The 21,741-nt window shown below is 37.6% G+C and overlaps 2 protein-coding genes and 1 long non-coding RNA gene across 3 annotated transcripts; all 3 read left to right on the top strand.

Annotated features, from left to right (window-relative positions):
* Nucleotides 1-15,713: 15,713 nt before the first annotated feature.
* LOC130463275 (uncharacterized) lies at nt 15,714-18,015 on the top strand. Its single transcript, XM_056832362.1, has 7 exons — nt 15,714-15,776; nt 16,255-16,395; nt 16,470-16,577; nt 16,666-16,891; nt 17,624-17,637; nt 17,747-17,835; nt 17,952-18,015. The coding sequence occupies exons 1-7, from the start codon at nt 15,714-15,716 to the stop codon at nt 18,013-18,015; spliced, it is 705 nt and encodes a 234-aa protein (XP_056688340.1).
* A 72-nt stretch (nt 18,016-18,087) lies between these two features.
* On the top strand, nt 18,088-18,559 carry LOC110800027 (uncharacterized). The gene is made up of 3 exons (XR_002536530.2): nt 18,088-18,232; nt 18,333-18,362; nt 18,497-18,559. It is a non-coding gene; the product is annotated as an uncharacterized lncRNA (long non-coding RNA).
* A 70-nt stretch (nt 18,560-18,629) lies between these two features.
* LOC130463274 (protein HLB1-like) lies at nt 18,630-19,499 on the top strand. The gene is made up of 3 exons (XM_056832360.1): nt 18,630-18,750; nt 18,907-19,035; nt 19,413-19,499. Exons 1-3 carry the CDS (start codon nt 18,679-18,681, stop codon nt 19,497-19,499), a joined length of 288 nt encoding a protein of 95 aa, XP_056688338.1. The 5' UTR covers nt 18,630-18,678.
* Nucleotides 19,500-21,741: the final 2,242 nt, after the last annotated feature.

Raw genomic sequence — 21,741 nt, 5'->3', positions numbered from 1 at the left:
ATCTTTCGACTCGAGCAAGATCTTGGAACATGTTCTTTAACTCACTGATGATTGTGAAAGCATCTGAGTTGATTAACGTTTTCTGTAGATCTGCACTCATGGTTGCAAGCATTAGACATTTTACATCCTTGTTGGCATCAATCCAACGATTGAGGGCTGCCAGAGTGACCCTGTCCGGCAGGTGTGAATAAAATGAATCCAAGATCCTTAAATCATTGAATAATTAAGCACATTATGTATTTAGACTTAATTCTAAAATATTTTAGGTAAGCAAAGCCTTTGCTAATAGTCTAGAAACTACTCTTGGTTGATAGGTACGTCTAAGAACTTATTAAGTAAACCTATCTCATTTGCCACAACATAAATGGACTCCTTACTTATATCGTTGACTTTCACCAAAACTAACATGTACTCACAATTATTTGTGTACCTTACCCCTTTATGGCGGAAAACTATAACTAAGATTGATGTAAAGGTTATCTAAGTAAGTGTTATTTTGGCATGGCACCTTTTAACTCAATTTTTAAAGTTTGTAACTTAAGGCTCTTACTATATTGGTTGGATTTTAAGTGAACTAAAATCATTAATCATGCAACATAATCAAGCCACAATCTCATGCATAATTAAGACATATTTAAAGCAAAAAATAACTTAAAGCATGCATAAGATATAAATGTGATCTAGTATGGCCCGACTTCATCTTGAAGCTTCAACTTCAAACTCCGTCTTGAATTTCACCATGGGAGGCGTCATTTTCTTCAAATAGGATAAGCTATAATTGAAACTAATTACAACTATTTGATGGTACGCAGACCATATTTAAAATTAAAAACTTTGGTTCATTAGACCAATTTTACATTCAAATTATTGGTACTCAGACCATATTTTCTATCCTATTTGGGGCATACTAGTCACTTTCCATAACCTGAAAATCAGTACATTTACAGTATACCATTCACCCATTCATTTATCAATGAATGTCCCACATAGCAAGTTAGTAGAACATATTATGCATCACATAAACATTTGGAACAACTAATTAAGGCTTCCAATAATCTACAAATAATTTAATCCGATCCTTATTAGTTCTAATCGAGTTGTTTTAACCTTAAAGGAATGTAGACCTAATCAAGAGTTTAATGACTAGAAGCTCCCACTAAAACCAAGAAATTTACATGCTTTATAATTTTTAAACATAAAAATGTATTTCCTAGTCCAACCGGAAATTTACAAATTTAATTAAAATTTAAAGCTCATATAAAATATTATTTAAATCCATTTATTTTATTTTCAGTTGATTAAAATTAATTAATTTAAATTTTATCAAGGTTTTAATTTTAGTAAAATAATTAGTATAAATAAATTTATAATAATTAAATAAATCAAAATTAAATTCCGAGAAAAAATTAAAATACGAAATTTAATTTAATTAAAATCGTTTTCAACCGAAAAATTAAAACGAACCAACGGGATAAGACAAAGCAACGGGCTTGCGCCCATGCTTCATCGAAGCCTTGTAGTAGCAGCGCCCATGGGCCGCGTGCACGAGTGCAGCGCCCATGGCCTGCCACTGCGATGGTCGTAGCACAAGTGTCGAACATGCCACGCAAGGCACGCAGCAAGCATCGCTCGCTGGGACGAGCCAGCGCTCGCTGGGCGGACCAGCGCTCGCTGGAGCGTACCAGCGCCCGTCGCTTGCGCGCGCGGCTTGTGTGCGCGTTGCCTTCGTCTCGCCACTTGCTCACATGCACACAGCACACACCGCACAGGAGGGCAGCCCCCCCCCGCGCTCGTGTGCCCGTGCTTTGCTCGTTGCCTAGCACCACATGGGCGACGAGCTCCCTTGCTCGTCGTCGCATGCCCGCACCATGAAACACCCCTTAAGGGTAACACTTAGCTTCCATTGCTTCGTGCGTACAATATTTGTGAACGATTTACATAAAAATCAAAACTTTTATAATTAAATTTATTGACAAATTAATAACTCATATTAATTTCATAAATTTAGGCGAAAAATCAAAAATTTATTAATCATATTAATTTCCGATTATATTTATTTTCTTGGATTCAAATCTAGGTCATAAAATTTTTCAATTTTAACAAATTTCATGGTGGTTTTTAATCATAGGATCCTAATTAAATTGCTAATTAATTATGAAAATCAAAACAAATTCTAAATTATTCGAATTTCAACAAATTAATTACAATTACAAATTAGGTTGTATAATTAACAAGATTAGGCTTTAAAATTGTTAAACATATACAGTAGGTCAATCATAGATTCAAGATTTACATACAAGATTCGCAAATATTTAATTTAACATCATAAAAATTACAAATTTTGCGTTCGAAAAACTAAAACCTCCGAAAAGTCATAGTTAGGCTTCGAATTTGGGAATTCTGGGTTCGGCGACAAATCTATGATTTTTTTAAAAAAATTTTAAAACGTCGTTTACATGCGAAATTCACTATAGAATTATAAGATTCCGACCATTATTGACAAAACTGCTGAAAAATCCTGCGAATATATAATCAAATAATCGCACAAATTTGCAATTAATTACATACACGGAATTAATCACCCATTTTAATTCATTGCAAATTTATAAATTTATCCATGTTAACTCTAATCGATTATGGAATTAATTAGAGGCTCGTGATACCACTGTTAGGTTATGACAAATATAAATCATATATTTCATGCGGAAAAACCATAAAGCCAGGAATCCAAATTAATTACCACATAGTCAATTAGCGTAATTTAGGATACATACATGTGATGCGTGCCTTCCCTAGCTGCTCTCGAACCGAACAAGTTTAGGACTCCAAATCTCCCCCTCCGTAGATAGTCCACACACGTTCAGATCCGCCTTAGATTCTATTAACTATAATATTATCGAAGGTTTTATGTTTATTCGAAAGCTTAATTATATATTTAGGAAAGTTATTAAATCCGTACTTGAACTTAAACTATATAAATACTTGTTGATTATGATGTATAAATTGTAATTATGTATCACCTATTTATAGGGAGGAAATATCTGTGAGGTTATGATACATATGAATAAACATAAATCATGCGGAAAAACCATAAAGCCAGGAAACATATTATTTACACATAATCATTTAGCATAATTCAGATGCATACACTTTGTAGCGTGCCCTCCCTAGCTGCGCCCGAACCAAACAAGAACAAGTATTTAGGACTCCAAGTGTCGTACCTCCGTAGATAGTCCACATCACGTCCGAATCCGCCTTAAGATTGACCAACTAGAATCGCCCTTAAGGTACTAAGAATTTTCGGCTAATAGGCTACAAGTGTTTGGCTGATTTTGTTCCAAAATCTTACCTTTGAATAATTCAATCCTCGATTTAAATATGTGACCCTAGGCACCTATTTATAGAGTTTATGGAAAGGAATTATAATCCTATTAGGATACTAATTAGTTTAATTAGAATTTCATTAAAACTCTTTTAAACTAATTCTATCTTTATTAGGATTAGGATTTAATCAATGAACGAATTCCATCAGCTTTAGGATTCGTATCGAATACAAACATTGCACGACCACGAGCGTGCCGCACAGCCCGCGCAGGCCTTGCGGCCCACACGAGCAGGCGCTGCTCGCAGCCCACGAGCGTCAGCCCCCGCGCGCGCGCCTTGGCCTTTGCTGGGCCTGGCCTGGCGTGGCCTTGGCTGCGTTGTGTTGGGCGCTTGGCTTGCTGGACGCGGGCCTGGCTTCGTGTTGGGCCTTCGTCTAGCAATTCTCGTCCGATGCTAATTCGTACGATACGCTTCCGATTAAATTCTCGATTCCGGAATTCATTTCCGATATGAACAATATTTAATATTTCCGGTTTCGGAATTAATTTCCGTTTAGAACAAATATTTAATATTTCCGTTTCCGGAATTATTTTCCGATTTCGATAATATTTTCGATTTTGACAATATTTCCGTTTCCGGCAATATTTCCGATTCCGGTAATATTTCCAGTTCCAATAATATTTTCCGATACGTACCATGTTTCCGTTTCCGGCAACATCTACGACTTGGATAATATTTATATTTCCAATACGATCCATATTTCCGTTTCCAGCAATATCATCGTTTCCGGAGTATTCACTTGCTTGCCTTTGACGATCTCATCTCCCACTGAAACCAAGATCCGTCGATTCCGAATATCCATAGATGGAGTACTTAATTCCATTAAATACTTGATCCATTTACGTACTATTTGTGTGACCCTACGGGTTCAGTCAAGAGTAAGCTGTGGATTAATATCATTAATTCCACTTGAACTGAAGCGGCCTCTAGCTAGGCATTCAGCTCCCTTGATCTCACTGAATTATTAACTTGTTTAATTAATACTGAACCGCATTTATTAGACTTAACATTATATGCATACTTGGACCAAGGGCATTATTTCCTTCAGTCTCCCACTTGTCCTTAGGGACAAGTGTGCATTTCCTAATTCCTTTGTCGCTCGATGCTTGCTCTTGAACATAAGGTAAGAGTTGTCATCCTTATTACGTCCAGAGGTGTTTCTCGGTTTCAGAGTTCAACTGATCAAATAAACAGATAATCATAGCCTATGATTCATCCGAGCACGGCCATGCATTTTACAGTTTCTAGCTCTCCGAGTGGCCTTGTACAACTTTTAAGCATCTCATCCCAATTTATGGCAGGACAATCCCAATCTTGCGATCTTGAGATTAGACTTTGTTTGATAGGTGATTACCTGAGCGTTGCCTTTATAGCCTCCTTTTACGATGCGACGGTTGGTCAACGTCAAAGTAAGCAGTTCTCAAACAAGTAATCTCAAATCACTCAGGTATTGAGGATTTAGTGTCTAATAATTTTAATGAAATTTACTTATGACAGATTTTCATCTCTTAAAGTAAAGTTTCATAGGTCTGTCCGATACTAGTCTTCCCAAAGTTCAAGAACCAGAACTACTAGTCATGTTGCATTCTAGTCGTCTAATGTTTTCTATGCGTCCATCTTTATAGAAAACTCCGACCAGGGACCATTTTCAACTTTTGACATTCAAGTTCACTTGATAGACATTTCTTAGTCACAAGACTGGTCCTGACAGTCTATCTTGAATATATCGTCAAATTGAAGGGACTCATCATTTAATACTAAACCAAGATTAAATGGAATATGAAAATACATTTCATATATGATCAATGTTCAACTATGCTTGATTTCTAGTACCACAATGTGAGTGTTGTTTCTCACTTGTTGCATAGGTTTAGTTATCATGCTTTGCCAATCTTAATATCCTTTTCATCGAATAATATTCGAGATATGATGATAAGATCTTTTGAGTTTGTTTATTATGTGATCAAGTCTTTCTTAATACAATAGTGGTTCTACGCATTTCTCAATGAAGAACCATCAAGTTAGCAGACGTTTTTCTTGCTTCAAGAGTGGTTCTACGCATTTTTCAATGAAGAACCATCAAGCCAGCAGATAGGTGATCTACCCAAGTTTAGTGAAGAACTTTAAACAACCCTGCTTTATTGCTTCTTAGGCAATAATTACTTTTACTTCAACTGTATAGGTTGCTAGTGATGCTTTGTTTGGATTTACCTATCCAAGCAGTTCATAGATATGTGGAAGACTTTCCAACTATATCTTAGAACATAGAAATTTTTATTTTAATTTCCCACGCAACAACTCATGGTCTTCAATCCATGTTGCCATTTCAAAACACGATGCTCTATAGCTCGTTCTTGCCAATGGTTAACTCCAAAGGGTCTTGCTTGATCCTTTGCCAGTGTTTATGCGTGTAGCATCAATATTTAGCATATCTTTATTTCCTTGAATCAAGAACTAATCTTATGTACCTTTTCAAGTACCATACGTTTTTCTTGATTTCAATCTAGTTGATCTTCACTTAGATCAATAAAGATTGGTATATGTTCGTCATGCCTAAAGTCATACGATACGTTTTTGGCGATCCTCATATTATATCATACATGATAAATTCTTTTGCAGAATAATTCCCAATTGAATTCTATTCATGTAACTTTAGCTCATTCTAGTTTCAGTAGATACTAAATCCAGCTAAATTCTTTGACATATAATATAGGTTTAAGAATCTCATTTAGATCCTTTGATGTTTAACTTAGTAAATGCTTATACATAGTTCAAAGATTCATTACTTAGATTTATTCACATGGGTCGATTATCTCCAATGCAGTCTTTTGTGTTTGATTTAGTAAATGCCATTACTTAATCTAAAACAATATCATAAGATCTTTGTAAATAGATCTTAATACCCAGTATGCACTAAGTTTCGCCATGGTCCATCATTGATGAATAATTTCAAATCTAAGTCATTAGCATTTGAATGTTATTTCACAATAGAGAGATATGTATGTGATACACATAGGACCAATTAAGTTTTATGTACTCCCACTAAACTTCTTATATATCTATAAGAATCATGTACATTTTATGAAACTAAAATACTTATTAGCTTCACTTAAAATACAATTTAAATTCCCAATTGCTTGCTTAAATCTGTATTTAGATTTTATAAGCTAGCTTTCCTTTTCAAGCATTTATTTGGATCCACAAATCCTATGACATTCCATGTACATAGTTTCTTCCAACATTTGACTGAGAAAGATGTTTTGTCATCCAATTGCCATATGTACCAATATGCAATCATTGCTTGAATTATAGACTTGAGCATTACGATTATGCATGAGGTTTCAACACGTACAATCCATGCCATGAATTTTGTTGTAACCTTCAGCAACTAATCTAGCTTTGTGTGTGAACATAATTCCATGTTAGATGGTTTTTATCCTTAAAACAAACTTGCAACCAAAAGGTGTAAACCATTCTTGCAAATCAACAAAATTTTAATTTTGTCATTAAAACATTGGTTATGTTTTATGGCCTTTAACCATCTAAAACATTGAGTCTATATATGGACTCTAACCATTTTAGGGAATCTAGGTTTCGTCATAGCTTTCTTACAAGTTCACAAACTACATGATAAGAGTTTGACTGTAAGTTGTAGGTTTCTTCACTATCTAACAGAAGAATTTCATAGCTTCAGTGACCTGAACTCCATGCCTACTAGGGTATAGAACATCGATCAAACAATAGAATATCACCAGCCACTTGAAAGTCCTTTGATTATTCTGTTCTCCTTGAAGCACTTGTGAAGTCTTCTAAGAGATGTCTATTCTTTAAAAGCCACTTCTAAAGTCCTTAAAGAATACGTGTTCGGATTTTCTAAAGAACTTCGAAAAGCCTCCGGAATGTCCGTTTATGTTTGTTGTTCGCCTCGAAGACTTTCGAGGTCTATTTTCTCCCACTTGTCATTTTGGAAACGAATCTCCAAAAGGACATTATTTCGAGCAAACAAACATTGTGTTCTCAAAAATTCGTGGTAGAAACAATACCCTTGTGTCTCATTTGAATAAATCACAATGAAACATATATCTATACTTGGGCCTTAGTTTATCGAATGAAAAACACTAAGCTCCCACTGAGTTTAGCAACTCTCTAGATATATATTATGAAAAGATATTACTTTTCAATAGCTTTTAAGAATTTGGTTTAGTTTGGTGGTAGTTGAGCATTTTGTTTTAGAAATTATAGGAAAAGTCTTTATGATTCATCATTGATCAAATCAAGTACTAATTGATTTTGATTATTCCAACGTGAAAACACAATCATTGATGATCATTTTTGGTCTCAAGTAATCATTAACATGATCTATCCTAGATCTTTATGACTTCTTACCAAGTGGATTTTATACTTCTGAATCTTTGAACTAGCCAAACAGATTCAAACTTATATCACTTTGAGTAAATAAACCTATATTCACTCAAATCTATGTGAAATAATAAAGTCATAAAATATTTCTTTAGCTTTGAACTCTATTGTCTAGGTGTTCTAACAATAGTTCATATCTTTTGTTACTTTCAACAAGTAAGACTTGCTTGTCTTAAATTGATCTAGAAATCAATCAACTTTCAAAAGTCCATCAAAATAGAGCTTATGAATGTTAACTTGTTGATATGGTCTAAGCAACAATGCCAAAGATTAGTGGAACTCAAATCAAGGGGTTGATTTGAACCTAGTAAAGTTTTTATTGTTAAAGAGTTGTTTGTTTTAATCAAGCATATTGACTTAACCCGTAAATGACCATTTCATTCAAATAAACAAACAAACATTGTTTTTGTTCTTCTTGAATGTGAGTCTTTCTGTGTTTGAAACAGAAATTTAGGTATGCTGATTATGGAACAAAATAGCCATTAAGTTCCAGCCTTTGAAAGGACTTAAAACAAACTAGATGACCCTACAACTAATGTAGCATTGCCATGCTTCATTTCCCACTTGTAGGTCATTAGTGTAGCCTAGCTTCCATTGTTTGAGTTATTACCGAAGTAAGAACCTCAAGCGGTATATGATACCAAGGAAGTTTGATTGCTAGGTCACTTCTCTTTAAACATAAACTTATAGGTAGAAACGGAATCGTAAATTCCTTTCATTTGTTCCTTGCTTTCCTATTTCTTGTACCCTTTCTTATAGTTTTAAGAATTGACTTCTCTAGTGTTGACTTTTATACTTTGTTTAGACATGTCCAATGTCACTCCAACAAAGTTCTTACCATTTTATTTATGTTGAATATTCTGTTTCAACTAGATGATCTTACCAGAAGCTTCTAAAGTTCTCTAAGCATCGATCTATTCGAATGTCTAGGGACTAGACTCATTCGAGAAATAAATGGACAAAGACATTAGGTTGTTAACCATTGGTAAAGATGAGCGTTTAAACTCGATTCTTTATGATCTCAAAACTACAGTGTATTTTGAATTCACAAGCACCAATCGGTTTGCCATTCGACTTTGATACTCGAAAATAACCATAAAAGTCGCTAAAAGAAACGTACATTTTAAATTGCTCATTTTCTCTCATTTCCGTGAATCGTTCTTTGATTTATTGCCAATCGAGGAAATTTACTGTTACCTTTCTAAAAGGGTTTACTACAGTGCTAGATATTTAGTTATAAAGAATAATTAAAACATACATTGAAGCATGCAAAGTCTAAACATTTATCATGAATAACAACTTGAAAATTAAAGCAATCATGCAATTTAAACAAGTGATTAGCATTTTATTCGAATTTATTGTTCCGGCAGGTGTGAATAAAATGATTCCAAGATCCTTAAATCATTGAAGAATTAAGCACAATATTTTGACTCAATTCTAAAATATTTTAGGTAAGCAAAAGCCTTTTGCTAATAGTCTAGAAACTACTCTTGGTTGATAGGAACGTCTAAGAACTTATTAGGTAAACCTATCGAATTTGCCACGACATAAAAGGACTCCTTACTTATATCGTTGAGTTTCACCAAAACTAACATGTACTCACAATTATTTGTGTACCTTACCCCTTTAGGATCAATAAGTAACACCTCGCTGAGCGTAATCTATTACTAGATTGATGTAAAGGTTATCCAAGTAAGTGCTATTTTGGCATGGAACCTTTTAACTCAATTTTTAAGTTTGGAACTTAAGGCTCTTACTATGTTGGTTAGATTTTAAGTGAACTAAAATCCTTAATCATGCAACATAATCAAGCTTCAATCTCATGCATATTTAAGACATATTTAAAAGCAATAAATAACTTAAAGCATGCATAAGATAAATGTGATCTAGTATGGCCCGACTTCATCTTGAAGCTTCAACTTCAAAGTCCGTCTTGAAAATGGATTGGAAACTTCGTCTTTGAATTTCACTGTGGGAGGCGCCATTTTCTTCAAACAGGATCAGCTATGATTAAACTAATTACAACTATTTGATGGTACGCAGACCATTTTTGAATTGAAAAACAAATTTGGTGCATTAGACCAATTACATTCAAATTAATGGTACGCAGACCATATTTTCTATCCTATTTGGGCCATACTAGTCACTTCATAACCTGCAAAACAGTACATATAGAATATATACCATTCACCCATTCATTATCATGAATGGCCCACATAATTGGTTAGTAAAAACACATTGTATGCATCACATAAATATTTGCAGCAATTAATCAAGGGCACCAGTAATCTACCAATTATTCAGTCCTTATTAATTCTAATCAAGTTGTTTAACCTTAAAGGATTTGTAGACCTACTCAAGAGCTTATGACTAAAATTGCTCCCACTTAAACCAATAACTTTATATGATTTACTAATTTTAAACATAAAAATGTATTTCTAGTCTAACCGGAAACATACAAATTTAATTAAAATTTAAAGCTCATATAAAATTATAATTGAATCCATTTATTTAATTTATTTTTCAGTTGGATTAAATGAATTTAATCTATTTCAAGGTTTAATTTTAGTAAAATAATTAGTATAAATAAAATTTATAATAATTATAATATTCAAAATTAAAATCCGAGAAAAAAATTTAAATTATTAATTTTAAAATTAATTAAAATAATTTCCGAACTGAAAATCTGAAATTAAAATTCAAAACGCGTCAATCGTAACACGACGAGGCACTTGGGCTTGCGCCCAAGCCCCATCGAGTTATGAGGCATCCGCGCCCCATCGACTGATCGCTAGGCGCGCACGAGCAGGCCACACGCATCGCAGCTATGCCAGGCCACGCTGCGCGCAGCCCGCATAGCACGACACTACTGCTTTGCTCGCTGGGCGAGGCAGCGCGCGCTGTGGCGCAGCTCGCTTGCTGCCCACACGCATCTGCTCGCCTGGCACACGCCACGCCCTCCGCCCATCGCCCATTGAGTCGCACACGCCCAGCTCCCTTACTTCGCGCGCGCGCCTCTTGCTTGTTGCTCGTTGCATTCGTACCGCATGGGCGACGAGCTCCCTTTCTCGTCGTCGCATGCCCGCACTATACAACACCCCTTAACGGTAACACGTAGCTTCCTTTGCTTTGTGTGTGCAACATTTATGAGCGTTTTCATAAAAATTTAAAATTTTTAATTTAAAATTAACGACAAATTAATAAATCATATTAATTTCATAATTTTAGGGCGAAAAATCGAAAATTTATTAATTAATTAATTTCCGATTAACATGGATTCAAATATAGGTCATAAAAATTTAAAATTTAACATAAATTAACAATTTTTATGGTGGATTTTAATCATGGATACCTAATTAAATTATTAATTAATTATGAAAAACAAATCAATTCTAAATTATTCGAATTTCAACAAATTAATCATAATTACAAATTAGGTTGTATAATTGTGAGGGGGTCAAAAAAGCACGAGGCTAATGCGTGACCTCGTCCCTCGTGGGCGTGACGTTGTCAGATCAAGTGTAATTGGATTTCCTGTGAGTTTACACCCAATCGACTAGTAATATAGGAGTCGTCATTCAGTTTTTAACGACAATGAGAAAAACTAACAAAACCCGGTTATCGTGACATAAAGGGAGTGCAATTATGTTCGACCACGACGGCCATAGGTTCCCTAGTGATCCCTGGTGTGGGGATCGCTCAACGTACACCCGCAGGGCAGAGATTGAGAGTTCGGGGGACTGTAGCTACCGAGAAGAGTGCTCATCGATAATACTCCAGAGGCAGGTTATCCTTACTAGCTCAGCATAAATAATTGAAAGGACATGCGTTAAACTATTAAACTATTCTGAATTGATTTTAGCAATATGCAACACATAATACTAAATCGATCGTGATTATCTTATTTAGATTGATTTAAGGTACCTAGCATGATAATTCAATTGTCCAAGGTATTATCTTATTAGGCGTGATAGATCAATCAAGTTAATAGTTCGACAATTTTATAAAAGGGTGATAGATTAAATCATATGAGGGACACATTACAACGCACCCTTGAGAGGTGCGTTGTGGTTCTCAGAAAACTAACCACTTGGCTTTGCTATTTCTCCTTTTATTTAACGAATCTCAGGTTTCTAAGCAATGTTCCAGTATTTAGTCTTAACTCATCAAGCTACAAGGGGCAGGATGCGTTCTGTTCGACTTTTGGGTCGATTGCGACAGAACGCTGGATCAATTTCGCAGCGTGAGGCTTAGGCTTAAGGCTAGAGTCAATACTTAGGTTATGCAATTGTGTGTTCCTTTTCACGTCGGTTTTAGGCTGTATTTATAGGAAAAGGGTGTGTGGAAAGATGGATTTTAAGATACGAATCCAAGAAGAATCCGGAGGTAAAACGGCCCCAGGCATTTTCAGCGCCCAAGGCTGGGCGCCGAAGATTTCGGCGCCCAGATCCAGGCGTTGAAAATGGGATCTGGGCCGAGTTCTTTGTCAGATTTGGACTCTTAGAATACGGAGATTTTGAGATTTATCCGAGTCTTTTAGTGCGTATTAATTTTATGACGGAATGCGTCTGGGCCCGTTACGAACTCTAGGTTCGTTAGGAATTTAATTAATACGTAACTCTTATTTTCGAATTATACCAGGAATGCAAATTCTATCTCTTTTAGGATTTATGTTGGAGTGCAACACCTAATTCTGACAGGTTTCTATCTTTTACGACTTTGCCACTTTTAGCAACTACCTTTTACGGCAGTTACTATTCTTAGCAGGTTTCTATAAATAGTAGCTTTGGATGAAATGAAAGGGTGATTGAGATTCGTTATTTTATAGGAGATGTGTTGCCAAGTGGAGATTTTATGTTCTCATCATCGAACCTTCCCTTTCGGGAATGGGGACAAAAGTAGGTGTCTACAGTTAGCCCCCACTTTGACTGAGTCTCGAGATGAGACGATGGTCAAAGTACTAGACGGAGTGCGTCATACAAGCCATGGTGTATGTGACTTGTTTTGCGAGGGTCTCACGAGCCCCCGAGTGATAACATTTGACTTAAGGGTCATCACTTGAAGTGTTAACACATTCCTCACGTGTCATTGGAATTTGTTAACTGATAGAAACTCCCTCACTTTGTCATTGGAAGTATCTAAGATGTTTTCGAAATCAAAGCTATAAAGTGTAACTAGGCCTGGCCAAGCCCAATCATGAGGTAAAATGTTTTAAAGATTCTCATTTTCAGGGTTAGCTAAACGAGAAAACCCCCTTGTTTTTATAGGACGTAAAACGAAGGAAAATCCAGCACATCGCTCTTTTTTGGAAAAACGGAAAACCAATCCTTTGATTTTTGGAAAAAGGGAAACTATCCTTTGATTTTTGGAAAAGGAAAACCATCCTTTGATTTTTGGAAAAGGGAAACCATCTTTTGATTTTTGGAAAAAGATAAACCATCCTTTGATTTTTGGAAAAAGATAAACCATCCTTTGATTTTCGGAAAATGGAAACCATCTTTTGATTTTTGGAAAAAGATAAACCATCTTTTGATTTTTGGAAAAAGATAAACCAGGAAAAGTTATCGTTGCAACGACTAAGGACCTGCGCGGTTTAGCGACGCAGACCCCGCCCGCTGAAGGTGGGCGAGCCTGTCAACTGAGGGTGGACGCCCCGTCCGATAGAAGTGGACGAATCTGTTTTGATGTTTTTGAAAATAAGGACCTACGCGGTTTGTGACGTAGACCCCGCCGGCTGAAGATGGCGAGCCTGTTTTTTTTTTTGAAGAATTTATTTTCTTTTCATTTTTGAAAACTGAGGACCTGCGCGGTTAGTGACGCAGTCCCCGCCAGCTGAAGATGGCGAGCCTGTTTTTATTTTGAAGATTTTATTTTCTTTTCATTTTGCCTATATATATTTTTTTCAATAAAAGGCTTTTATGATTACAACCTGTTGGTGGGTCGCAATATTTTCCAATTGGTTGTGTCCTATAAGTGGGTCCACACTGTGTATGTCTCTCGTTAATAAGTAACGAGATTTTTGGAATACCGTTGTTTTTCCGCGGGAAAGGAATATTAAGACAACAGATAATCTTACAAAAGGAAACTCGCGCATGCCCCGACAGCGAATATTCGCTGTCTGGGGAAGCATTTTCAGCGCCCAGCATTGGGCACAAGAATTTTTAACGCCCAGAGTTGGGCGTTGAAAATGCGAGGGGAGGCTGGCCTTTTAAAGGCGCGATCCGTCTCCTTCTTCCCCCATTCTTTCGCCATTTTCGTTAAAACTTCCTTCTTAACTTACTCATTTTTCACTCGTTTCTTTCATTTTTCTTCACGAATCCTACTCCAAATCACTTCCTAGTCCTCCCAATGTAAGTAATTTCCAGTAATTTTAAGCTTTTTTGTCAAATTTGAGTATTTTTTGTTGAGTGTTCTTGAGCTTGAAATTGATTTGGGGGTTTTTGATTTTGTGCCCCTTTCTTTCAATTAAATAGTTGAAAATGTTCTATATGACATGTTAATTAGTTTGTGCATGTCAATTTTCACAAGTATGTTGGTTTTTGTTGAATTTGGACATATTTATACTAGCCCCCAAGTGCACCTACGATTCTAGTATTTTCTTGCAATGTAGGTGTTCTTGTTATACTGCTTGCGTTCTTCATAATTCATGAGTGACGAATTATGAAAGAATTTTGATTTTGTTGGAGTTAATTTTGTTTAGGGAGGTATTTGCTCAATTTGAACTTAGTACCATGTTTTTAGGGAACAAAATTGTATGACTCCATTTTATGAGCGGAATGCACTCTTTTTAGAGATGGTAAGTGCCATCTTTGTTAAAGGTATAATGCCTTATTGTTGTGTCGTTGACCAGCATGTCTTGCGAGTCATCATCGTCTTCTAGCGACCACGCGGAGCGCGGTATGACACGATAGTCCATCGGCGCGGGACCCCTGTGGATGGGTCCTGTGTATTACGACGGTCGGGACTTGCATTACGACCTGGAGCACCACGTGACTACCCGTCTTCACGCGAGGAGGGATACTACAGTCCGTGGTTACGGTGCGGCGACGAGCGAGACCGTTTTTGGCTACCTGAGTTCGGACGCCCAGGCTTTGGTGAGGGCGAGTTCGCTGTTCCCGGTAGTTGAGACTTTCTGGGAGATACTGCGACTCAACATCTCCCTATCTTTCTTACGGTCATTTATGAGGTGGTGGTGGGACACTACCAACACCTTCCATTTTCCTTGGGGCGAGATGACGATTACTCCCGAGGACTACACCGCTTTGACGGGCTTGACCTTTACGGGGATTCCCGTTCGACTGAGGTCTGATGGCCCGCTGCCAACTGTTGTTGAGGGCACTAGCCTCATGGGCTCGTGGCTGGGTCGGAGATTGCCTTCGTATCAGGCCCGTGGGATACCCTATGCTTATTTGATGTGGGGCCTGGAGCATGGGGTGGAGGAGTCGCCTTTGAGACAGGCCCGGTTGTTTTACCTCCACTTCATCACTTCCACTTTTCTGTCGGGTCCTACTGACACCTTTGGCCCGAGGTGGATAGACCTGGTGCAGCACGTGTCTTCGCTAGGCGCGTACCGCTGGGGCGACTTGGGCTATGCGACGCTCGTAGGCCAGATGAGCTTGGTGGTGCGAGAGTCGGATCCCCGTAGACATCATTTCGTCATTGCCTTGGCGGGGGTGCCGCGCTTGATTGAGGTATGTGCCTCGCTCCTTCTTTTGCTTTCTTGCCTTATTGGGCTTTTTGATGTACATTTTGTTTTACTGCCCATTCTCTCTCTTCTTCTTTTTTTTTTTCTTTTTTTTTTTTTTTTTTTTTAGCTTTGGGCCTTTGAGCACTTACCTTGGCTGGATCCTCGAAAGGGGCACAGGCCTTTGGAGTACCCTGCTGGTCGTCGTTGGGGCTGGAAGAAGAAGATGACGACGCGTCCGCCGCCTGATACCGTGTGGGATCTTATTCGGGACGGGAACCCCGAGCATGTAAAGCACCTTTCCCTTATCTCGTTTTATATATTTTTTTTTGTGCGAGATCTGATTGTTTTTGTATTCACAAATAGGTTGGTCTGGACCCCATGGATCTCTTTCAGGGGTGCCTACGCTTCAGTCAGGGATAGTTATGCCCTGAGCCAAATGCGGGTTTTATTCATTGGTCGCCGTGACCCTGTCTAGTACCTGGGGAGCGGGTATGTATGCAGACCGTTGGAGTCTTCTCAGTGCCTCATCCTCCCCCTGCGACCATGTTGGCCACCCGTTCGATAGGCGAGGCCTAGAGGGTTCATTCGAGGGAGGGCGTCCCGGCGACTGAGTTGGTCATAGCGGGAGCTAGCTATCATCAGTTCATCCTGGATTCTCTTCGTCTCCCGGAGCCTGGCGCTGTAAGTCGCTCTTTTTTTATTTTTATTTCTTGCTGCATTCCTATGCTCGTACCCACATATTCATGTTATCGTGTTTCATGCAGGAGCATCCTGATCCTGCGTTAGGGGGGTGGGCGCCTCCCGATGCTCGGATCTCATTTATTGGGGAGGGTGGATCCAAGTTTGTGGAGATTATCCCGGAGGGCCGGGTTTTCCATGCTCCGCTCCCTGAGGGAGTACAGGCGGTATGCACCTTTCATTTATGCATCTTTCTTATTCTCTTTTTTGTTTTCTTTTGTTACTGACATTCCCATTTCAGGTCCCGGACCGTACGGCCAATGCGATGGTGGGGGTGATCAACCGGTTGAAGTCCGCGTTGGTTCGGGCCCGATCCGCACTTTCTTGCAGGAGCCCCCGCTCTACTCAGGTAATGTGCCTGCTTTTTGAGGTTTTTTTTTTTGAGATGTACGTTTCCTTTGGTTTTCTGTCACTTACTTTTCTTTTTGTTTCTACAGACGGAGACAGGGCGAGCCGGGGCCGATGACGCGGGGCCGTCGGGGTTCGGGGGACGCGGCCCCGAGGAGAGAGAACGGGAACGGCACTCTCCCCTACGGCATCGTCGTTCTGACGTGGGGACGAGTACTTCTGGGGAGCGATCTGGGCCGGAGCGTGGGCGACGTTCCCTGTCAGTGGCTCGTGAGCCTAGCCCCGAGTTGCAGCCACAGCCTCAGCATTGGGGAGGTTCAGCTTGGGAATCCTCGCACCATGGGGGGTGGACGGGATGGACCGGTGAGGCTTGGAGGGGTGAAGCCGAGGACGAGTCTTAGGCTTACTTCCACCTTTATATTTTATTCATTCTCGTATTTCGCATGTATATATGATTTATTATTTTTTTGCGAATCTTTGGTGCAAGAATGTTTGAGCCTTCATTGGGCTCGCTAGGTTGCCTTTACACTAGTAGAAAAAACCCCTGTTGCAGCCCCCTTGTTGCAGCGTACATGTATTAATACGCTTCAACAACTAGTCGGTCAACGCGGGTCAAACCATTTAAATGGTTGTTGCAGCGTACAATTTAATTGTTCCCTGCAAAAGTGTTTGTTGCAGCGTACATTTTAAAAGCCCCCTGCAATAGCCCATTTTTATTGCAGCGTACATTTAAAAGCCCCCTGCAATAACCCGGATAAAAAAATTCGCTGCAATATTGGTTGAATACTACGGAGTAATTCAGAACAAATTAAGCATCTCAAAACTTCAGCTCTCGCGCGCGCTCAACTCCCTTCTTCTTCCCCTTAGCTTTCCCTGCGTCGCCCCCCTCAAAAAAAAAAACCATTCCTGCGTCATCAATCTAGCTTCCTCGTCGAGTCGTCGGTGGTTCTGGCCTCCTCGCCAGTCGCCGGTGGGTCTCTTTTCTCGCCTCCCCTGCAGATGCCGTTTTGTTCAATTCATTTTTTTGAGTTCTGTGCTTCATTTTAGGTTTTGTTCAATTTGTTTGTTCAATTCGTTTTAGGGTTTGTTCTATTCTTTTGTTCAATTCGTTTTTACGGCTCAATTCGTTTGTTCAATTCGTTTTTAGGGTTTGTTCAATTCGTTTTTTAGGGTTTATTCATAGATAAAGATGGGGCGGTGTTGGAATTAGAGAATGGTGGTGGTGGTGGTGGCGGTCGTGGTGGGGTGGAGCAGGGGAGGTGGGTTGACTGTTGTTAATTGCATTGTACGTACTATTGAAATGTGATTTTTCATGTTATAATTCTTTACCTTCATTTTTTATGGTCTTGTTGTATTTTCATCCTATCATTTCCAGAAGCTGTATTGATCATAAATCTCTGAAGCAAAGTGGTGACCTTTTCTCTGAGTTGTTCATTTGACGTTCACTTAATGTTGGATGTACCAAGAACACAATTGATGCTATTTTCTTACAAATTATGGGTGTTTGGAAATATTAACTCATTATGAAATGATGAAAGTAGAATATTTAGGCTTTTGCTTTGTATTATTTAAGTAGACCTTATGACCTAATTATCTTCCTTTCAGGCCACAGATTACTACGGAAAAGCTGTGCAGTTGAATTGGAATAGTCCCCAGGTTTTTTTCTTTTTGTGTTTGGCTATTTTATCTTTTTACTACAATTCTTTAGATTTCTGTTCATTTTTGTCAATGTAACAATCTCATTGTTCCTTTCCAGGCGCTTAACAACTGGGGACTTGCACTGCAGGTAATATTTCTCATCTATACAGTGAGAAATGCAGAAAGGAAAGGCTGAGAAGTGCATTTTTTTTACACTAGAAAGTTAGTGGCAATACAATGCTCTCAGACTTTGGGTTTACCATTCCTTGTTTTGTGATACAGGAACTCAGTGCGATAGTCCCTGCTAAGGAAAAGCATAACATTGTTAAGACGACAATTAGTAAGGTGCAAACATATTACTTGATAAACTCAAGATAACTAAATGATTTTAGGTGTGGGTTACATACGAAATTATGAATATTATTGAATCTTCACTATTATTTGATTCTCTGTAATATACCTTGATGCAGTTCCGTGCAGCAATTCAGTTGCAGTTTGACTTTCATAGGGCTATTTACAACCTCGGAACTGTTTTGGTTAGTCCTCAATTATTCTTTTCTGTTTTAGCAATGCTTGTCCAGTGCTTTCTTCTTTCTTTTATTATTATCATCTGGATATTGTGTTGTATTGAAGGGTTACACGGTCACTGAGATCGGATGATAAGGTGAGTTATGTATATTTTGGTTTTGCAGTATGGCTTAGCCGAGGACTTGCTAAGAATCGGGGGATCAGTCAGCCATAATGATATTTCGCCCAATGACTTGTATAGTCAGTGCGCTGTCTATATTGCAGCTGCTCACGCATTGAAGCCAAATTACTCGGTAAGCTCTCTGCAATTCTGGTTTCTCATCTCCACCCTCCCTGCCTCTTCAGCGGTCCTCACGAAACATTGATGCGGGTAGGCTTGTATACACCTCAACCTTCCTAAATCTGCTTTGGTAGAATTCTTGGTGGGTGTTTTTTTGTCTCTTGAAATTGGACCTATTGGGCTCTTGCGCTTTGTATTTTTCATCCTGATACAACTTTCAAGCTCAGAATATTATTGGAGAAATGCAAGGAAAAATTATAACGCAAAATCATTATGCTAGGCCAATGTATTCCTATTGCAAACAGTTGCATCATATCTGTTTTCTGTGACGAGGTTTCTTGTTGAGTTGTAATTGTGACAGTTTTTTTGGTTTTGCTTTTAAACTTGTAGGTCTACCGCAGTGCACTGAGGCTAGTCCGTTCTATGGTAAGAGTGCTTTACATAAAATCAACAGAAAATGTACATAGTTCTAGTTAAATTTCAGCATTTTACGTGACTGTAAAAACCACATTCTACTTTCCATTTAGTTATCCTCAATGCTAGTTTGACCCTCTCCCCACCCCTCAATTTTTCCTTGCATAATGACTAAAATGCATAGATTTAACTTTCTAAAACTCATTTGAATCTATTTATGCACATTTAAGGCTCATTGGGTCGTTATAGGTCATATTTAGGCTAAAATGACATTTATGCTCCCAACTTTGAACTAAAGAACATAAGGACTCATTTGATTCTTATGACATGACTAATATGCATAGTTTTAACTTTCTAAAACTTATTTGAATCTATTTATGCACATTTAAAGATCATTGGGTCGTTATAGACTTATAGGTCATGTTTAGGCTAAAATGACATTTCCGCTCCCAACTTTGAACTAAAGAACCTAAGGATACATTTGATTCTTATTACATGACTAATATGCATAGTTTTAACTTTCTAAAACTCATTCGAACCTATTTATGCACATTTAAGGCTCGTTGGGTCGTTATAGGACATATTTAGGCTAAAATGACATTTTCGCTCCCAACTATGAACCAAAGAACCTAAGGACTCACTTTAAACTTACTAAATGTTTTATATGCTTATTTTTAACTTTCTAGGACTCATTCCAATCCATTTATGCACATTTAAGGCTCATTGTGTCGTTATAGGTCATATTTAGGCTAAAATGACATTTTCGCTCCCAACTATGAACCAAAGAACCTAAGGACTCATTTTAAACTTACTAAATGTTTTATATGCTTATTTTTAACTTTCTAGGACTCATTCCAATCCATTTATGCACATTTAAGGCTCATTGTGTCGTTATAGGTCATATTTAGGCTAAAATGACATTTTCGCTCCCAACTTTGAACTTAAGAACCTAATGACTCATTTTAAACTTATTATATGATAAATATGCTTAGTTTTAAGTTTCTAAGACTTATTCTAATCTACTTATACCCATTTAATGCTTGTTTGATAGTTATAGGTCATATTTAGGCAAAAATGAGGCATTTTCGCTCCTAACTTTAAAATAAAGAACCTAAGCACTCATTTTAAACTTAATACATGTTTAATATGCATAATTTTAACTTTATAAGACTCGTTCCAATCTATTTATGCACCTTTAAGGCTCATTAGGTCGTTGTACGTCATATTTAGGCTAAAATGACATTTTCGCTCCCAACTATGAACTAAAGAACCTAAGGACTCATTTTAAACCTACTAAATGTTTTATATTCTAGTTTAACTTTCTAGGACTTATTCCAATCCATTTATGCACATTTAAGGCTCATTGTGTCGTTATAGGTCATATTTAGGCTAAAATGACATTTTCGCTCCCAACTTTGAACTTAAGAACCTAATGACTCATTTTAAACTTATTATATGATAAATATGCTTAGTATAAGTTTCTAAGACTTATTCTAATCTGTTTATGCACATTTAATGCTTGTTTGATAGTTATAGGTCATATTTAGGCTAAAATGAGGCATTTTCGCTCCTAACTTTAAAATAAAGAACCTAAGCACGCATTTTAAATTTAATACATGTTTAATATGCATAATTTTAACTTTATAAGACTCGTTCCAATCCATTTATGCATATTTAAGGCTCATTGTGTCGTTTTAGGTCATATTTAGGCTAAAATGACATTTTCGCTCCCAACTTTGAACTTAAGAACCTAAGGACTCATTTTTAAATTATTATATGATTAATAAGCTTAGTTTTGAGTTTCTAGGACTTATTCTAATCTACTTATACCCATTTAATGCTTGTTTGATCGTTATAGGTCATATCTAGGCTGAAATAAGGCATTTTCGCTCCCAACTTTAAAATAAAGAACCTAAGGGCTCATTTAAAACTTATTACATGTTTAATATGCATAATTTTAACGATCTAAGACTCGTTCCAATCTATTTATGCACCTATAGGCTCATTGGGTCGTTATAGGTCATATTTAGGCTAAAATGACATTTTCGCTCCCAACTTTGAACTAAAGAACCTAAGGACTCATTTTAGACTATTAGGACATTGTCATTAGTTTCTTGAATGTTAAAATGTGATATTTAATTTGTATTTAATCTAATGTTTAATTTAAATTTCTGTTTTTGTAAAGGTCTACACTCCGAGGATTGCGCCTTATGCGAGGAATTTGATGTGGTTCGTGAGCAATGGGCTAAGTTTTTTACCAACAAGTATTTATTATTGGCTTTAGCGCGCTTGATCGAGTTGGTTT

Source organism: Spinacia oleracea, chromosome 6 (assembly GCF_020520425.1).
Source record: "Spinacia oleracea cultivar Varoflay chromosome 6, BTI_SOV_V1, whole genome shotgun sequence".
NCBI lineage: Eukaryota > Viridiplantae > Streptophyta > Magnoliopsida > Caryophyllales > Amaranthaceae > Spinacia > Spinacia oleracea.
The sequence above is the reverse complement of the archived record's forward strand: the minus strand, read 5'-3'. Positions and strand labels throughout refer to the sequence as shown.

Excerpts from the sequence above, each read along its gene's own strand:
- LOC130463274 (XM_056832360.1), top strand. The coding sequence starts at position 18,679 with ATGCAGTTCCGTGCAGCAATTCAGTTGCAGTTTGACTTTCATAGGGCT. Across the intron at positions 18,751-18,906 it reads ACAACCTCGGAACTGTTTTG|TATGGCTTAGCCGAGGACTT; the intron begins GTTAGTCCTCAA and ends TTGGTTTTGCAG. Across the intron at positions 19,036-19,412 it reads CATTGAAGCCAAATTACTCG|GTCTACCGCAGTGCACTGAG; the intron begins GTAAGCTCTCTG and ends TTAAACTTGTAG.
- LOC130463275 (XM_056832362.1), top strand. The coding sequence starts at position 15,714 with ATGACGACGCGTCCGCCGCCTGATACCGTGTGGGATCTTATTCGGGAC. Across the intron at positions 15,777-16,254 it reads GGGACGGGAACCCCGAGCAT|GAGCATCCTGATCCTGCGTT; the intron begins GTAAAGCACCTT and ends TGTTTCATGCAG. Across the intron at positions 16,578-16,665 it reads GGAGCCCCCGCTCTACTCAG|ACGGAGACAGGGCGAGCCGG; the intron begins GTAATGTGCCTG and ends TTGTTTCTACAG.